This window comes from Balaenoptera musculus, chromosome 8 (genome assembly GCF_009873245.2).
Source record: "Balaenoptera musculus isolate JJ_BM4_2016_0621 chromosome 8, mBalMus1.pri.v3, whole genome shotgun sequence".
Classification (NCBI taxonomy): domain Eukaryota; kingdom Metazoa; phylum Chordata; class Mammalia; order Artiodactyla; family Balaenopteridae; genus Balaenoptera; species Balaenoptera musculus.
In genome coordinates, this window is record NC_045792.1 from 67703936 (window position 1) to 67721211 (window position 17276).

General features: G+C 34.2%; 1 protein-coding gene across 1 annotated transcript in view; it reads right to left on the reverse strand.

Annotated features, from left to right (window-relative positions):
• COPB1 (COPI coat complex subunit beta 1) overlaps window positions 1-15288 on the reverse strand; it is a 31769-nt gene extending 16481 nt beyond the window's left edge. The window contains exons 1-11 of the mRNA XM_036861078.1: window positions 15144-15288; window positions 14283-14434; window positions 10798-11027; window positions 10182-10351; window positions 8526-8640; window positions 7227-7319; window positions 5071-5208; window positions 3027-3146; window positions 1491-1598; window positions 1261-1407; window positions 397-542 (exon numbers count right to left, since the gene is read on the reverse strand). Coding sequence (XP_036716973.1) covers window positions 397-542; window positions 1261-1407; window positions 1491-1598; window positions 3027-3146; window positions 5071-5208; window positions 7227-7319; window positions 8526-8640; window positions 10182-10351; window positions 10798-11027; window positions 14283-14373 — 1358 coding nt within the window. The 5' untranslated portion in view covers window positions 14374-14434; window positions 15144-15288. The remainder of the gene's footprint in view (window positions 1-396; window positions 543-1260; window positions 1408-1490; window positions 1599-3026; window positions 3147-5070; window positions 5209-7226; window positions 7320-8525; window positions 8641-10181; window positions 10352-10797; window positions 11028-14282; window positions 14435-15143) is intronic.
• Between the last annotated feature and the right edge of the window lie 1988 nt (window positions 15289-17276).

Sequence of the window (17276 nt, forward strand, 5' to 3'; positions counted from 1 at the left end):
TATCTGAAAGGAAACAACTCAGATTTAGGTTGTATTTTCAATCCTTCACTTCAGTAAATGCTAAAGGGGGGATATAAATAATAATGGTATCCCCAAAATGATACCTTTTAAAAATACGTTCCTTAGTCACTTTAGGATTTACAATGTTTTAGAGGAAGTGAGAATAGAGAAATCTACCTAAATCACATGTACCAAAAATTTTATTTTGCCCATAGATTATGGGTTAACTAAGGGTGAGAGTAGGGGTGACATGTTTCTGACATTTATTTTGTCTTATTTTGTCTTGACTGTGTTGAGACACCTCTCCTCCCCTATACTGTCTATCAACTGACCCTTAAAAATAGAAATTGGTAAAATGCTTATTTGACTTTACATTTAAACAGATTTTAAACCTACTTGACAGATTTGATAGCATGAAAGACTTCAAGCATCTTCTCAACAATAAGCATTCTCAGGTTATCAAAGCGCTGAATGGCTTCACGAACAAACTCCAAGACATCAGCAGCTGCTGCTTCATTACTGTCACTGAGAAATTCCATTAACTAAAAGAAAAAAATGGATAACGATTACATATTTTCAGAAAGAAAATTATCTAAGGTTTAATAAGTAAATTAAACAAGTTTACAAAGAATATAAATAATACTTTTCAAATACACAACAAAATGTAAGTTGAGAGACAAGCACCATTATGTAAACAAAGTCATGATGGCTTTTCAGTTTATTACAAAACACATGATAAAACAGAAGCTGGAAATCCACAATTCAAAATAAATTAACTGGACACATCTAAGTTGTAACTAAAAGTAAAATCATTTTAGAGAAAATTCAGAGCTCAAAGTCAAAATTTCAAATTACAATAACATACCTCATTTATCTGACTATGACAGAAAACAAAATATTCTGGGTATGTTAATTTTTCCTCTAATTAAATCCTTCAACTTTAAGAGGTAAAATCCCACTGAATGATCTATACACACAGAATAATTTTACTTTAGGGAACTGTAACAAACATTAATTGCAATAATATGTGGAAGTATTTTTGTCACTATTTTTTTGTTTATTTTTTTGGTGAAGATGTAAGAGAAAGAAGTCAGAGTCCTTATCCTTTTGAGCTTAATAGTAAACATAAAGATCCCTTCTGACCATGAGATTATTGATTACAGACAGTTGAGATTTCCAGAGTTTAACTGTTAAATAACTAGAATTTCTTAGTTTTTATTTTTAGAGAATTTCAAAATTAAGATCATTGGAATTACATACCACAGGAATAACATTTGCAGCCATATCTGGAAATCGGACGGAACAGGAATGCAATGTTCGCACAAGGAGTTGTCTGTATTTGTCAGTATCTTCATGCTCTGACACATTATTTGTTTTAATCACTTCCTTCTTAAGGACAATAACCAGCTATAGAACAAAGTAAAAATAAGTGAGAATGACATCATGTTTGGCTTGACGGCTTACAAAGTGCTGTCAAAGTTTTGTTTTACCTCTTCGACATTCCTAGAGGAGACAAGATCCAGTGCTAACTGCAGAGTTTTCTTGCGTACTTCTAAGTCTGGTGTGCTCAGTACTCTTAGGATGTCCATAACCAGATCCTGAAAAAGAACAAAAAAATCCAGAATCAACACCAGTATTTCTAGTCACAAGAAGAAAATCCTAACTGTAGAATAGAGGATTCTGTCCCTCATGACCTTAATTCTTTGATCTATAACAAAATCATTACTGGTGGAAAAACCAGATAATTTGAGTCGCCTGATATAAGGCAATATGAAGTATATAATATCACATATGATGCATTCACACTGAAAATGTTTACTCGTGACTCTATCAAGCTTTAGCTCAAACTTACAGTTTATAGGAAATACAAAAGTCAGAGGAACAAGCTAAATGACACAAAGAAAGTAACCAGACACATCCAGAAGGAGACCAGACATTTGGTCTGGTCTCTTGAACAAGTCAGTGTCATGAAAAAACGATACTGCTCAAATTAAGAGACTTAAGGAACCATATACATCACAACCACATACATCACAACCAGATGTGATGTTTGGTCATGAACTGGAAAACTAAACTAAAGGGCGTTTTAGGGACATTTGGGAAAACTGGATAATATTAAGAAATTATTAGCAATTTTGTTAAGTGTGATAATGTTATTTTGGCTCTGCAGGAAACTGTAATATTTTAAAGGAGCATAATTAAAAATCTATAGCAAGTAAGTATTTTTAAATATAGCAAAACAAAATATGTTACTTCTTGAAAACTTCCTATTTTTAAAAATTTCTCTGATAAAAATGTTCTATAAATTTTAAGAATGAATGAACTGTATAACCTTCACTTACATCTGCCAGTTGTTAATATCTTGTTACATTTGCTTTGTCATACTCTCTCTACTCCTAAATGTTTTAGTGTATACTCAAGAATAAGAAAAATTTCTTATATAACCACCGTAAAATTCTCAAATTCAGAGAACTTAACATTGATAACAATACTATTAACTAATAGAGTCTATATTCACATTTCTCCAACTGTCCCAATAATGTCCTTTATAGCAAATTTTTTGTTGTTATTCTGATCAGCATTGTTATTCAGGATCAGCATTGAATTTAGCTCTGTTTGTACCATGGGGCTTTATTTTTATAACAATCATTCTCACAGATTAAATAGGTATGCTGATAATTTTCTAGAATTTAATCATCTTTTATTCTCAGTTGGTATAATTATTTTCCAAGAAATGTAAATTATATTAAAATTAAAACAAATATATCTCTACTGCTAAGAACACCAAGTGCAGTACAAATAGAAAAGACAAAAGGTAACATATTAATTCATGTTAGAAATGTTTTTTTATAACAAAGACAATACCCCAAAAGGCTATGGTGCTTCAAGAGTTTCACCTTAGTTGACCAAAATTTAAACTGCCAAATCTCCAAGCATTTAAGTTAACCAAGACAGTAAGTCTTAGGAATTATCTCAATTTGAAAAAAGATTTTATTGAGGATTTCTCTCTTTTACAAAATACTTACCTGTAGTACTCGTTCATGAGCAGGATGTTCTTTCAATTCTATCAATCGATCCAGAACTATGAGCTTTACATTGTTGTCACTCTCCTTAATAATTAAATCAATGTAACACTGAGCAGCAGCCTATATGAAAAAAGAAATATATTTTAAGAACACATTCACCTACCTTAAACACAGAATCTGAAAATAAGAAACAAATAAAGCCTCCAAGAAACCAAACTACATTTACCACTCCTGCACTAAAAGTTTATGCATTTTTCCCAGAGGAATGTGTCCATCTATTTCCCAAGTTCTAACAAATTTCACTATTTTTTCAAGGTTACAAAAAATCAGAAGCATCACAAATTAAAAGGATGAAAAGGGGCTATTACAGGCAGAAACACTTGTTAACGGGCAAAAATTAAGGGCTGAACCTAAGGAACAAGGCAGAAAAAAGCTGACAGAGAATCCCAAATAGTTTAGCTATTGAGCATCTTTTAGTTTAGGTGCAAACTCTAACACACCTGCATTACAGTACAGAAAAATCAAGAATATAAAGATGGCCCTGAGTCATTAAAAGCAAAGGACAAAGGAGCAAACCTGAAAGAGCTCCCAATGACCAAAGCTGGAACAATTTGATCAACAAAATAAATAATAATATTGGATTATAATCCTCAGAATAAAATATCCATATTGATATAAAGAAAGAAAGAAGGAAAGGAGAGAGGTGGGGAGGGAAGAAAGGATGAAGGAGAAGGGACAGGTCCTCCTTGTGGAAGAACTCCAAATAATATATGTAGAATAAGGGTAATAGAAAATCACCATTAGAATATCATAGTAGTAACTGCTGTAGAAAAGATTCACTGATAGTTGCTAAAATTAGTTGGTGTAAGTCTGAAGAGAAATAGGATTTTTGTACAGTTTCAAAGTATCTTCTCAAGATACTGATTGATTACAAAAGGAAGAATCATAACTCAACAGTGGAGAAATCTGGCAGACACCACCCTAACCAAATGATCAAGGTTAACGTCACCAGTAGGACGATGTATCAGCATCATATACTCCTAGATATGATACACTGAGAATGGTGCATCACTTCTGTGGTATTTCTGCCCCCCCGCCCAAATGCATAACCTTAATCTGATTAGGAAGAAACACCAGACAAACCAAAATTAAGGGATATTTTACAAACAAACTGACCCAGTACTCTTCAAAAGTGCCAATGTCATGAAAAACAGGGAAGGGCTGAGGAACTGTCACAGACTGGAGGACGCTAACACATGATAACTAGATGTTACTTGGGATCCTAAACTGGATCCTGGGACAGAAAATGATCTTTAGTGGAGAAACTGGTGAAATCTGAATAAAGTCTATAGTTTAGCTAACAATATTGTTCCAATGGTAATTTCTTAGTTTTGACAACTATATAATTGTTATGCAAGACATGAACATTATGGGAAGCTGGGTGAAGGGTAATGGGAACTTTGTCCTAGTTTTGCAACTTTTCTCTAAGTCTAAAATTATTTCAAAATAAAAAGTTAAAAAGAATTTTTTTAAGTATTGGTGGCGAAAGCAGTAAATTCTCCTATTTATACAATCTGGCTTTCTAGAACACTTCATTCTATGAATATAGCAGGGGTTCTTCACATAGTCTTGATAGAGTAAACTAAAAAAGAGAAATATTTCATTGTTGAAAATATTCACTGGAACTTTTTTAGGGTCCATCCTTTAGGATCCAGTATCCATTTTCCTAGATCTAGTTTTTAATGTGATTAAAGTATGGGGGGAGATCTTAAAATACCAGTATCATTCTCCAGAAACTAGAAATACTGCTATTCTCTCTCTGTCTCTCTTGCTCTCTCTCTATATACATGTGAAAGCAGAAAGAAAGAAAAGAAGGAAGGTCAGACTATGTAAGAAATCAAATAATTTTCTAATATTTGTAGTTATTTCTATGCCATGTAATGCCGTGTAACCACACAGTAAACTGCAATGTCACTAAATCGTAAGTCATAAGATAGCATATCTATCATCTAACTGGCACCCCCCCCAAGAAAAAAAGCAGTACCTTGATTGCAGTAGGTGCACTAGAGAGTGTCACTAATGTTCCAGCGGCTTCATATTTTACAGCAGGGCTAGATGACTGTAGTAAGTTATAGATGCAGCGAATGAAACGAGCCCTTTCTGATGGATTAGCATGACAGACCTGGAGAAGAAAACATTTAGGTTTCAATTGACTGCAGGAACACTTGCTTTCAAATAGATTTTTTAAATAGATATCAGCTTACGGGATGCTAGTTTTCTTAATTTGAAAGCTAAGAATAGCCTTATAAGGACACCTGAAGATGTCGGCCAATGTCGGATGAGACGCTGTGACACAACACTGGTAATTTCAGAAAGAAATAGGTTTTACTTCAAATAATTGTTACAGCTACTCAATCCATTTATTCATTCAATAATACTTTATATTTCCACTCTTTCTATAAAGATTTTTAGATGGCTCATAATTAAAGATATGCATACTATACACAAGTGAAATAGAAAGAGAAAATGTAAAGTAACAAAGAAAGGACAACACATTAACTAAGCAAACTAATATGGGTACTGTAATAGGTATTAAATTCGGTCCTACATTTTTATTCTGGATGTCATGTCAAAAAGGGAAACATGATGGATTATATAAATCTCAACAGCTGATAAAAGAAAAATACCAATTCTTAAATAAAGCAAGAAAGATAATCTCTTTTTCAAGTACTACTACTTATTATTTGGGGCCATATTCGATGTTGGGAAGACAACTATAATTTTCTATCCCGTTCTAAATGCATCTTAATACCTTTACCTGTGAAGCAAATATTCCTTACTTTTTCTCTTTTGAAGTCAGTATTTATGTTAGATTTTCCTAAAATGTATGCAGTCAAATCTCCATTACTCCAACATGACTCAAAACTTCTTCCCTCTTACTATAACCTGGACCCTACCAGACAAAGAAGTCACTGGATAGCAGAGAATCCCTATTTTTGAGACTCTCAGTGGCATCCCTAAACCATACACATGAATTATATTTATATATATTACACATATTATATTTATATATTTATAGTTCTGGTTTCATCTTGAATGCCAGTTCCAAATGACTGGGTACCCTGTGTTGAAAGGGGCCTCTTTCCTGCAGAAGCAAAGAGGCTGTAATGAGTGAGAGTGTCTGCTAGGGGTATTCTGTCCATGCCATCCTATTCAATAAAAGTCATTCCTAACAAATATTTTTGTTGGCCTCCAATGGTATCAATAGCAAAACTGGATGTTATTGCATCTTTTATTTTCTCAGAACGTTAAGATGCAATCAATTCTTTCGAAGGATATATCAAATTAAAATGTTGCCAATAAAGTACTTCATTTTAAAATCCAAATCTCTAATCTAGTTTTAAACTTTCTGTGAGGCAATGGCTTACAATGTCATATTAACGTATTTAAAGTCTTTCTATTCTCTTTTACAAACAGGAACAAAAAAATTCTTAAGACTTTTTTTTGGTTTGTTTTTAGATTTCCAAAGTGGTCTTGTGTGGGGACTGCCCTGGTGGTCCAGTGGGTAAGACTCCATGTTCCCAGTGCAGGGGGCCCAGGTTCGATCCCTGGTCGGGGAACTAGATCCCACGTGCATGCCGCAACTAAGAGTTCACATGCCTCAACTAAGAGTCCACATGCAGCAACTAAGAAGTCCCCATGCCACAACTAAGAGTCCACATGCCGCAACTAAGAGAGTCCACATGCCGCAACTAAGAGAGTCCACATGCTGCAACTAAGAAGTCCATGTGCCGCAACTAAGAAGTCCGTGTGCCCCAACTAAAGATCCCACATGCTGCAACTAAGACCTGGTGCAGCCAAAAAAAAAAAGTAGTCTGGTGTGTATTCAAGAAAAGATCTTGACTTTTATTTCAAAGCCTAATTCATAATCTATTCAGTGACTTAGCAGTACACAACAATTTCTTCGCAGCTGTACTGGGTCAAACCATGAGTTTTCATAGAATTCTTTATGGAGGTTTAGAAAGAATGAAAGTATTTGGAAAATATGATAAAACAAAGGGGGTGGGGAAGACTTTAATAGGCCATGATATAAAATATTTCTACTGTTAAAACATATTATCCTAGCAATTAAGCAGCATCCCAGAGACTACTTAACCTTATCTCAAACTCTTAATTTTGCCCATTAAGGATTAGTCTTACCTTATAAATTAGTTCCACAATAACCAACTGAAGAATGTCTCCAAATGTCTGAACTTGATCAATACAAGTACTTAGGTAATCCAAAGCTCGATCCTGAAAAAATAACAATATATTTATCAAACTCAACCTCATTCAATAAAAGGACTTAATGAACTTTAAAAAATATATACAACTAAATCTAAAACAAATGAGGAAATGAGGGCAAAGGAAAATTAATTGAAGGAAAAAAATGAAGGTTAACACATAATGTAAAAGTCAAATATATTTTCTAGAAATGGGCCACAAATCTAGGGTCTGAATTTTCTAGCAGCTAAACCAAGTAGAAAGACATTATGTATTACATGATTCAGGGTATCCACACAATCGAAACAAACCAACTGCTTATGAGCACAGTTACTCCTATTTCTGAGACCCAAAAGAAAAATCTTATTCTCACACACTGAACACTGTGATATAGAGAACTATGACCTCAACAATAGCTCTACAGTAAAAGTATCAACAAGTTTTATTGAACTATTTCTGATTATGTCCCTTCATGCAGGTAAACAGCATAACAGCAATAACACAGGTCAATAAAACCAACTCTAGAGAACGACAAACACTGTGGCCCAAATAAGCAGCTTTCTTATAATCTCGTTTACAAAGATAAAATGATAGCATCTAGATTTCAGAGGAATGGATAGATTCCATACTTTCCAGTCTTCATGCATATTTTGATAATAAATACTGGATGGTACAAATTCCGAGATTAGATGCCACCAAGGTATGCAGAGTCACTGCTAACCAGCAGAAGAATAAACTTTAATCACCAGCGAAGCTGGATGTACAGCTGACATTTACTTATGAAGTCTGAAAAGCCTAATAAAGACATATCTACACTGAAGTCCACCCCCTTTTGAAGCTATGGCTCACGGACCCTATAAAAAGCTACTATTTTTCTCTGTTAAACAATTTTAGATCTATACTAAAAGAAGGAAAAATAAAGCCCCAAAACAGAGTGCCACAGCACATGGCCATAATAATTTCAGTCTGGAAGAACTGTAAAGTGGCTGCTATTAAATGCTTCTCTGATGTTTACTTTAAAAAAAAAGAGTATATACTTAAGCAATAGTCCACAGAAGGAATTTTTTAAAATTCTATTTTTATATAAATTAAGTTAAAAAATCTAAAAAAGTCAAAATATACAAATCACATGTACTATAAACAAAATTATTGACTAAAAACTTGATTAGGCCTCTGAAATATCTTTAATTCTCATTTAAATACAGTCATAAAAGTATTTTTTAAAAAGTACTTCACCTGATCTGCATGAATAAGCATCATAAATGCATTTCTTTTGCAACTTGCATCCTTCTCATTCACCAGAAAATCATGTATCAGTTCAGGAGCATCAGGTATAAGATGTTCAAAATTTCTTGAAATAAAACAGGTAATATCCATATTTAATAAAAATCTACTTTGTTATTTTAGTAACTCTCTGGACACTACCAAAATTAACCTTTATCAAACCTTATAACACTATCAATTTTTTTGCTTTTCAAAACTTTAAATCAAGTAGAAAATTTTGAGTATGAATCAGAAGCTTATATCTTCATCTATTATCAAATTATATGTTTTCTAATTCAGTACAGAAAAAGCTGATTTATCCAACATGCTACCTATCAACCGAATAGCTCTAACAATTCTCTTTCATATACTTTAGGGATATAATGTTGATGCTCATAATGACAACCTCGAGGTACTGAAAGATCCTTCATTAAGAATTATTAGAGAAAAAAAGTCCCTTGAATTTTATTAATTATGCACTGTATTTATTTACTTATTTACTTACTCCTTATTTTGAAAATTTAAACTGTTTGCAGTATACAAAACAATGAACACCAGCTTAATAAAAACGGTCACCTAGCTTTAACAATGATTAATTCATAGTCATTTTTGTTTCACCTACATCTCTAATTACTTCCTCTCCTTCCATATTATTCTTAAGCCAATCCCACACCACGTTAACACTTCTTCTGTAAATATATCAGCATGCTTCTCTAAAATTAAGGACTCTTTCTTTTTTAAACTAATATTAATATCATTATCATATCTTAAAAACTGTAACAATTCCTTACTATCATCATATAGAAAGTGTTCAAATTTCCAACTGTCATGTCATGATTTTTGTGTGTATATTGTAGTTTAAATTCTGAAATTTGTGTAGTCTGTATGGTAACTTTCAAAGAACTCTACATTATTAACCAGAATACCACTTTTCCTAACAGACAACAAAATCTAATGTAACAGTAAAAGAACTGTGAAATTACTTAACAATCAACTATTAAAGTACAAAGATATTTATATAAATTACATTCTAATTCTAAATAAATTGACACCAGCGACTGTAAAAACCAAGCATTCCAGCCTCATCTAACTGATTCTTTTAAAGTCCAAACTTTAAAACTGCCTTTTTAGAATGGCTTTTAAAGTCCAAAATCTTCAGCTTTCTAAGGACAGCAATCAGCTGAGAATTGCAACCCTTCCTATTAAAAAAAGTTCCCTCCTTAAGGCTTCTAAGTGTAAAAAGACTCACATTCCACAAAAAGAGAATTCTAAAATAAGGTCAAAATCTCAAAGCTATGGGCTAAGCAAGTTAATAAATTAATTAATTGGGCTGGAGTACTAAAATTGAGAATGACAGGTAGTGTCATAAACTGGAAAGTGCACAACCTGTTTAAAGGGGGCCATATTCACTTTCAGCAGATTGTCATTATGCAGAAACTAGGACCCAGTGTGGCCAGATCTTTCAACTTTTCAACGTTAACAACTTAACGATAATAAAGAAAAAATGTTCAGGCTAATCAAAACATATTTGCAAGCTACATACAATCTGCAAGGAACCACTTTGGAACTTCCAGTCTGAAAGACTGAACAGTCCTCACAGAACTAAGCCAAAGGAAGACCTTTATTTACCTATAGATAGTATAGATGGCCAAAACAGCATTTCTTCTAACATAGCTGTGTCGATGCTCCAAACAAGCACGGATAGCTGGCATTAAAGGTTCCAGCAATTCTGCCTCTTTCAATTTGCAAAGAAAACGAAGAGTAGATCCTCGAATAAATTCATTAGGATGTTGAAGGTCCTGATATAAAATTTTATATATGAAATGTTGAGTCCCAACATTTTACAAAAAACCCACAATTTTTAAATACAAAATTTTCCAATAAAAAAGTCAGAAAGTAGGTTTGAGGAAAAAGACCTAGATTATTACACAATTTCCATCACATTCCTGTTGATTAAAGCAAGTTTTACTTATCACATCAATGTCTTATATTCTATGTGTTATTGTTTTTTTTTTTATGTGTGTCATTGTTTTTTATTAGTAACATATAAAATGCATGGGAAGTGTCTGAAAAAAGTAACAATAAAACTTTTCACGGTAACTTTTTACAACTTCAGTTCCAAATATCTACAACCTACATCTTACCCAAGATTTAATTTTAGAAATTAAAACAAAGCCCATTCCACCAACTTTACAATTATTTAAAAGTCAAAGCAGTATTTGGAAATAATCATGGTTTGGTTTACCTTTCTATATGCATCACATACAAGGATCATTTCGTGTAAAAGTCTCCCATCTGGAGTTGTTTTAGGAACAATTTCCCAAAATACCAGAAGTAATTTTTTGATGGTGTGATCCTGAAGAGGTAGCACAAAGCGAATGATAGTCATCAGAAGTCCAGGAAGCTTTTCACCATTTAGAATCATAATGATTACTTTCTTCAAAGCTTCAGTCTTTGACTTCACATCTCCTTTTTCTGATTCAAAAATTCCAAAAAAAAAAAAAAAGCACAATTATTTCAAAAGAAAATTTCTCAGATAATTTTAAAAGCAATTAACAAAATAAAACATTTTCTCACATTATCAGTGGCAATGGTAACAAAGGTACTAACCCAAGTGACAAGGGTTTTCCACCTGGCTTTGACAAAAACAAGCTGTACGACTTTATACAAGTCATTCATCTCTGAACCTCATGATTCTTTACACATAATATAAAGGCACTGGATTAGATCTTTGGTTCCAAACCAATGGAGTTAATGCAGAAGCCGTGAATCTACAGGTGCACTAAATAATGTATATCTCAAACACACATGTAGCTATTTTTCAAAATTTAAACAGATGCTGTTATGTGCTTCTTGAATTCAAAGAAGCTTTTAGTCAGTGTGTATTTTCTAAACCAAAGTTACAACCACTATTACGGGGGTGGGGGTGGGGATCAGTGACGTGTTTTCAAAATTAGGAAAAACCTCAAACTCAAAAAGGTTGGGAATTAATAGACTAGATTAATTCCAAAATCCCATCGTATTTCTACAGGCTACAAAACTTTAGAATCTTTCTTAAGAAATTACCTAAAAAATTGGAGGAAAATTAAAATGTACTGGATTAGTAACCATTATTTACAATAAAGGGTGATGCATTTAAGATAAAATGCTAGTTTACTGTTACTTAACCTAAAAATATTTGCTATATGTTATGCAAAACAATCTATAATTTCACATCATTATTACTGCATACTGAAGAATTTACGGTAAAAATCTTCTGGATCCAAAATTCGAAGACAGAAATATGAGACAAGCACACTCTACTACAATTGTTTAAATCATGAAAATAAACATCTGGGAGAGGGAAGGATGAAGAGGGATGATAAAAGTCTTTAATAATCAAGAGGAAAAGAAGAGAACTAGAAGTAAATTTTCAACAGAACATATGTGGCTATTAAAATAGTTCCTGTTGTTGCCAAAGAGACAGAGACTGTGAATGACTAACTGGTAGAGTTATAGGAAGGATTTAAGGTTCAGAAGAATCGTACTAGGTAAATCAAAAGTTCTTTCTAGCCCCCAAAAGCTATATATCTATTACCAACTTGGTATGATATCTTAACATGTTGAATAGAGAATATCCTCAGGTATTTGGACTGAGAACACAGTGAGGGTTACTGCCAAACTTATCCCATAAGGGTCAGTAGTTTTGTTTAAAACAGACTAACTTCTCATGCATCTTTCCATGCTTCAGAGTATTACATCTCCTGCCACACATGAAAAAAAATTGTGTGCCATATCAAATCAAGAAATGAACTAATGTAAAAGGATGAATAAGTATCAATCTGGGCAAACCTTCAGTTTTTAAGTCATGAGGATGACAAAAACAGCATCAGGAGAGAGGACAGTACTACAAAACTACAAAATAAGACAGATAGGCAAAGTTCTAAGTGGCTAAAGTTGTATTCACTGAGTCTAAACAGGTTTTCCTCTCTTTGTCCCAAAACTTCCTTTATGAATATAAAAAAAAAAATTTTTTTTTACCTAATCTGTTTGATCGTGTAAAGGACACAAAGTCCACAAGACAACACCCTATCACTATAATGCTGATGGCTTCTTTTGTTCCAGTTTTAGGCTACTTTTCATGAATTAGCAAATCCAAAAAGTTTAGCAGGATAAAAATCCACTTGTAACTAAAGGTTAAAAAGTTTTAAAAGTAAGTTTATTAAGCAAACTTGTAAAAAGTCAACACCATTTATTTCAAGTTCCCCTAACCCCAATTTCCATTTATTCTAACAATTCAAATTGAGGTGAAGAATGCTTCTTTCCACATACTCAAAATTTTCAGAACTTCTTTTCCTGTGTGAACACTATCAAAAACATAGAAATTTTCAAATATCAATTCAATTCACCAAAATATACTCCAGGGAATGTATAGTCACCAGGGCTCACATCCAGTGATTAAAGGTAAAGGGTAGTTAAAGCAACTCACTATTTCACCAAACAAAAGTATTTGTTACTCAAATTGGAAGCTACTCCTAAACTTTTTCTCATCTCAACTCTTTTGCGATAAAGTAAAAAATATACAAAAAATTCAAGACTACTTATTTATTTATTTGGTAGGTGGCAGGTAGTTAAGAGTATTTTTACAGTTAAGGACAAGTTTTGTTCCAGCAATAAACAGCAATAAAGTTTATTGTACCAGCAGTAAACTTAAGTATTCTGGAGGGTTAAAAATTAAAACTTTAAAATTATGAGAAAAAAATAGTACTGAAAGTTTATTCATTAATTTGCATTCCATTCTACTATCTAACATGAACATGAAAAAAAAAGGAAATACAGTACAGGTGGCTTTTGCAAACTAAGGATATCAGTTTAAATGCCATAAAAAAACATTTCTTTTTCCTTCTCTAAAAACAGACCTCAATAGAAACCTAGTATTGAGTAACCTAAATCAGGAGATATTCCATTACTGCTGATTAAGAGGTGGGAATATGCAAGCAAAACATCATCTCCTTTCAAACTGCAAACTATCTTTTAAAAGATACTCTCAAGGTTTGAAGCATAATTTTCCCTCTAATCTGTTTTAAACAGTAGTTATCAGTTTAAGTTAAACTTATTTTTAGTAGTTCAGTCAAACAAGAATCATTATCTTGGAATATGCATTACTTAAAAAATTTCTGACAGAATCACTCACAAAAAGGAGATACAGTATACACTTTTAAAATTCAGAAATATAGTTTTTGTTTTCTTCTTCGCATAAATGCTTTAAAAATGAAAAGCTTAAATCTTTCTGAAAAATATACATATATCTCAGTGTTGACTTACTTGTTCAACAGGTAGTGAACCCAAAGAACAAAGTTCTTTTGGTTTTACAAGCTAAGTAATATGAAGTTAAGTGCACAAAGGAATTAAAACATTCAAATACACATTCTCAACCTGTTATTCACAGAGAACTGTCAGCTACATTTAAACCAGACATTACGTTATCTTGAAGAATAGTTAAAAACTAAACCATTACATTTCTTTAGCCCCATCCCACCATGTTATAAGCTAAACTGAGATGTTTTATTTCTAAAAACCAATATTGCAGGCCTAAAGGTAACACATTTTCATTTTTAATAAGACAAAGTTCTATTGAAGAGATCCTAATAAAAAAATTAAGACAAAAATTAAGCATTTCTAATTGTAAAGGAACTTGAAAAGCAAATGAGCTTTTTTTCATTTCATTTTCAAAGTATTATCAAAGTTTACCTAGATCATTTTTTAAGCTAATTTCAGAAGGTGGTTCTGAATCCATTGGCACGTTAATTAACGTATAGCATACGTTCTCAGCAGCCGTCATGGTTTCCGGTTATAGCCAACTCTCGAGACAAGATTTAAAGATAACGGATGCCAAAAAAAACCTAGAAAAATAAATACAAGGATATCATCACAAGCGAAAAAACAAAACAAAACCAAAAAACAAAAATAGAACCAGTAACTATCGTGATCTTTCTTGTCTTTAGTTCATTCAGTTTGGCTTATGAATTTTAAAGTATTAGAAGGGGAGGATTAATCTATGTTATGTTGCATAAAAATAAATCCTGATATATTAAAAAACACACACTTGTCAGCCTTGGCCTAAGGTATATTATCTCCCACCGCACGATCCCGCCCGGGGTTCAGAATGCTGTACTGCAGAACTAAAGTCCACCATACAGTGACAGTCCCCCAGCCCTCCAGCCCATCGCGATATAAAAGTGATTTTTAAACATAATACACAATCTGAACTTCTGAAGTTAAAAGAGCCCGTGCACGAATACTCTGCTGAAACCTTAAAGAGCTTTAATGCGTTCATCCGTGGGACGCTTCCCCGTCCCTTCCCTCCTGCAAAGCAAGCCCCGGTCCGAAATGGCGAGCCCCGGCGCCCTGGGTCGGAGAAGACCCCCGGCCAGCACGCAGGCCGAAATGGGGCGTCCCGCCCAGAGCTTTCCAGTCCCGCGTTCCACTTCGCCAGGCCCGGACGCTAGCGGCCTAGTCGCTCCCCTTCCGAAGCTTCCCGCTAGAGCGCGTTCCTCCCCCTCTGCCCAGCCCAGGACGACTCTCCGAGATTAGGGGCTTGCGGCCCGCTACCTGACTCCGAGGGGCAGCGGCTGGGGAAACCGGGGGACCGTGTCCTCCGGCTCCAACCCGCAGCAGCGGCGGCTGACCAGCAAAGTCCTAGGCTGACGTGGAAGGGGGTGGGGAACCGACCCAGGCCACAGCCACCTTAGCCCCTACGGCAACTCAGAGAGGACACGCATCTCCGTCCTGCGTCTGCGCGCTGCGAGTACGTCGTAAGCATTTCTAATTCTAAAAGAACTTCGAGTCTCTTCCTCCTCTCAAGCCCTCGGCCGCTTTAGGCCAAAGAGGGAGCTGGGAAAATATACTTAAGTTTTCCGTGCAAGCTTGGGTTAAGCGTTGAGGTTATTTAAACGCTACTTAGAAATTGTATTTTCTTCCAGAAACGGAAACAACCAAGGAGAAGAAGTGCTTGGACAGAAAGGAAAAACATTTTACAGGGCTCTGTGGCCCAGTGGCAAAGAACGCTAGACTGGGAGCTGGAATCCCTTTTCTAGCTTACCCACTAATAAACTGGGAAAGTAGCTAAATACAATTTGAGAAAGTAATTTCAGTTCTTCTAATAAGAGACACTAGATTATATGAAGATCCATTTCAGTTCTTAACGCTGTAGTCTGAATCTCTGCCTCTGCAGTTAGGCTGGAGTTGCTTGAACATCACAGTCGCACTGGTATGATTTCCGGTCCTTATATAGTAACGGTCCCTTTCATGATCCTTTACAAGCACCTAGATTAAATTTTTTTAATCCTTCAAGGGAGACTGACAGTCACTGTTTTAAAAGGATTTTACCGGTCTCCAAAGACCTAATTGTTACAGCTACAATCATAGTACCTGCGGTTTTGTCCATTTAAGGTTCCACGTACCCCCCTCCCCCAAAGAGGGTTTTCTGGCCAATTATTAATAAATTTTTTTTAGAAACCCTAAGCAAAATACTGTGAATACAAAGAGGTCTGACAGAACCTGACCTTATTAATAGGCTCATCTCAATTAGGGAGATAGAACACAAATAGTGCTTCATCTATCTAGAATCCAGCTATTTTGAGATTTCTTCTTTCTGGAACCATCAAGCAAAAAATAAATTCTTTGAGAACCCAAAATATATCGCAAAGGCCATGTGCTCCTCAAATCCTGTGCATTCATTTTATTAAAACTATTTTTTGTGAGATAATTGTAAAAATGACATTAATACAGATATCCCATCTTCACCTAGTTTCTTCCAATGGTAAAAAAAATCTTCCATAATTAGAGTACAATATCAAATCCAGGAAACTGACATTGATACAATTCACTCCTCCTCATTCAGATTTTACCAGTTTCACATGCAATTTTACCATTAGATTTGTATGATCACCACTGGTCAAGATATAGAATAATTCCATTACAAAGCTCCCTTCTGCTTTCTTTTTTTAATTTTAATTTTTATTGGAGTATAGTTGCTTTACAACGTTGTTAGTTTCTTGCTGTACAGCAAAGTTAATCAGTCATACATATATCCACTTTTTTTTAGATTTCCTTCCCTGCTATCCTTTTACAGTCACAGCCACTTCCCTCCTTAACCCGTGGCTACTACGACCCTGTTCCCCATCATTATAATTTTGTCACTTCAAGGATGTAATATAAGTGAATTATACAATATAACCTTTTGAGTTTGGCTTTTTTTTTTTTTTCACTCAGTGTAATTCCCTTGAGATCAACCCAAGGTATGTGTACAAGAAGTTGTTCCATTTCTATCTTCATTTTTAATACGGTATTTTCATAAATGCAGTTATCTGGTTCCCAAGCCCACTTATCAAGAACTGACTATCTATCAGCATGAAAAGAGGACCCAAAAGGCATAAAAACTAGACTTAGCAATAAGAAAGCTCGGCAGTTTGGGTCTGCACTGAAAATTGTCCCTGGCGGTGTATATATATTATTGTATATTCTGAAATACAGAGCTTGTTGAACAGATATCAGGCTCTTATACAGCCTAATTCTTCCTCACTTGTTATAACATGAACTTTGTTTTGGGACTTTTTACTCTAGCATGTAATTATATCATTTTGAACACTTTATTTTTATTTTTTTTATTGGGGTACAGTTTTACAATGTTGTGTTTGAACACTTTTTAAATTATAAATTGAGAGCAAGGACCTGTCATATACT